Source organism: Otolemur garnettii, unplaced genomic scaffold, assembly GCF_000181295.1.
Source record: "Otolemur garnettii isolate 467f Iridium unplaced genomic scaffold, OtoGar3 scaffold00014, whole genome shotgun sequence".
Classification (NCBI taxonomy): Eukaryota; Metazoa; Chordata; class Mammalia; order Primates; family Galagidae; genus Otolemur; species Otolemur garnettii.
Window position 1 is genome coordinate 28,204,262 of NW_003852409.1, and position 2,873 is coordinate 28,207,134.

General features: G+C 43.3%; 1 protein-coding gene across 1 annotated transcript in view; it reads left to right on the forward strand.

The window, feature by feature from the left end:
• The window catches only part of GAPVD1 (GTPase activating protein and VPS9 domains 1), a 66,956-nt gene that overhangs the window by 59,986 nt on the left and 4,097 nt on the right, over positions 1-2,873 (forward strand). Inside the window, exon 20 of the mRNA XM_023510573.1 lies at positions 219-432. Coding sequence (XP_023366341.1) covers positions 219-432 — 214 coding nt within the window. The remainder of the gene's footprint in view (positions 1-218; positions 433-2,873) is intronic.

Genomic DNA, 2,873 nt, shown 5'->3' on the forward strand with positions numbered 1-2,873 from the left:
TGTTTGGCAGGTCCGGGCTGGGGATTCGAACCCGCCACCTTAGGTGTACATGGCTGGCGCCTTAGCCGGTTGAGCTATAGGCGCCGAGCCACACTTTTGGCTTTAACATCATGATGTCTGCATAGTTAGTGATGAAAATTATTTCTATAATTTCCTTTTTAAAATCATTCAGATAGGTTTTATTAAACTATTTACCAAATTATTATTTTGCATTGGAGACTTTCAGAAGCTCACAGCAGCTGATGATAAAACTGCTCAGGTGGAAGATTTTCTGCAGTTTCTTTATGGTGCAATGGCCCAGGATGTCATATGGCAAAATGCGAGTGAAGAGCAGCTTCAGGATGCACAGCTGGCCATTGAACGAAGTGTGATGAACCGGATTTTCAAGCTCGCTTTCTACCCTAATCAGGATGGTGACATACTTCGTGACCAGTGAGTACTTCTGCACTTAGTCCCGATGTTGGTTTATGTGGGGATCTTTCAAGTAGGCTCATATTTTAGGCAAGCTATGCATGTAGCTCAGCATCTGACAGTAAAGAGAAATGTTACTATTTTCCACTCATTTGCTAATACCCTGTTTCAGGGTACGTCAGTGAGGATGGAAGGAGTATACATTGGTATGGCCTTTTGGGATAGCACTGCCATTTACTCTGCCTCAGATAGTTTTCTTTTTCTTCATGTGATTAACTCTTAGTTACCCTTCAGACCTCGACTCAAGTATCACTTCCCTGGGGAAACTTCTCCTAACTAGCTCTATCCCCATTAGGGCTCTCTCAGGCATGTGCACCTGCCTTTATTACTTGATGTGGCTGCCACTGAACATTATTCATCTCGGTTTCTCAGCACAGTGGGATTTTAGGCCAGATTGTTCTTTGATGTGGAAGCCTGTCTTGGGCTTTTATAATGTTTACCAGCATCCCTGGCCTCTACACACTAGATGCCAGAAGTTCCCCACCAATTGCAACAACTAGCATGTCTCTACACATTGCCAAATGTCCCTTGTGAGGCAAAATTCTCCCCTGTTCTTGATTGCTGATTTGTGTAATCATTTGATGAATGTTCTTTTCCTGACTGGATTGTCCCCTCCATCAGGGTAGGAAATAACATTTTTATTCACCACTTTGTCACAGTGTCTGGCATGCACAGTGCTTCAATTCTAATATACATGCTCATTATATATTAATTAGGAGTGAGCAGTTATGTATTTGAATATCAAAAAAATGCCTAGAATTCTATGACAAGTGAATTATATTTCAATAAAGCTGTTTAAAAAACCAGACAGACATGAACATGGTAGCTCATACCTGTAATCCTACCACTTTGAGATGCCAGGAGTTCGAGTCCAGCTTGAGTAAGAATCAGACCCCACCATCTCTACAAAAAATGAAATTCAGCCAGGTGTGGTGGTGCGTGCCTGTAGTCCCAGCTACTCTGGAGACTGAGGTGGGAGGACTCTTAAGCCCAGGTTACTGTGAGCTATGATGAGCCACTGCAGCTTTAGCCTGGATGATAGGGCGAGACCCTGGTCTGGGAGAGAAAAAAAGTTAATCCTGAAAAAAAAAAATCTAGAATGGTTATTAACATTGGTTTTCTTGGAGTAGTCAGACTGTGGAGGATTTGGCATTGTTATTTTTTCCTCTTTATATAGATCTATATATATACACACACACACATATATGCATACATATATATGTATATGTGTGTATAGGTACGTATATATGTATATAATATAATATATACATAAATGTATATACATAAATATTTTTTTTTTTTGTGACAGAGTCTCACTTTGGTACCCTTGGTAGACTGCTGTGGTCTGACAGCTCACAGCAATCTCAAACTCTTGGGCTTAAATGATTCGCTTGCCTCAGCCTCCCAAGTAGCTAAGACTACAGGTGCCCGCCACAACACCCAGCACTTTTTAGAGACAGGGTCTCGCTCTTGCTGGGGCTGGTCTCGAACCTGTGAGCTCAGGCAATCTGCTGGCCTCAGCCTCCCATATACTGGGATTGCAGGCATGAACCATTGCACCTGGCTCTCTTTTTATATTTTCTTGATCACTGCTTCACAACCCTTTTTCTGCTTCAAACTTGTTAAGTTGTCACCATGCTTCCCCAAAGTGAAAGATGCTTCTTGTGCCAGTTACTCTCAGAGGCCCATGTAATAGGATCTCAGGGTAGGTTATTGGTTTATATAAGATTTTCTTTCACAGAAAATTTTAAATGTTGCATATATATTTGAGGAAATTTACTTTCCTGGGAAATGGATTAGGATCATTCCAACCTGTGTCCTTCACCTGTTCTTAGTCTGAGAGGCTTTTGGCCCATCTCAGGCTTCTGTACTTAATATGCCAAACAGGGCTTGTTTTAAGAGCACTGGTTTTTGGCTTCAGGCATAGGAGATAAAGAGTGGGGACATTATTCAGACTGTACTGTAAAGAGCAATCTTGAAGCTGATTGTTCCTACTCCTCCATGGCAGTTTTGTACAGTGGAGAGAACTAACACAGTGCCTAGAAAGAACATTAGCAGCAGGAAGCTGGGTATAGGCCCTGCTACTGACTCCTGAGTGGCCTTAGGCACATCCTTCACCTTTTTAAGCCTAATCTCTTCATCTACAAAATTCAAGGTTGGGTGAATGCTAAAGTCCTTTTTCCATGTGAGATCTGTGATCTTTGGCTCGGCACCTGTGGCTCAAGTGGCTAAGGCGCCAGCCACGTACACCTAAGGTGGCGGGTTCGCATCCCCAGCCCGGGCCCGCCAAACAACAATGATGGCTGCAACCAAAAAATGCCCGGCGCTGTGGCGGGCGCCTGTAGTCCCAGCTACTTGGGAGGCTGAGGCAGGAGACTCACTTGAGCCCAGGAGTTGGAGGT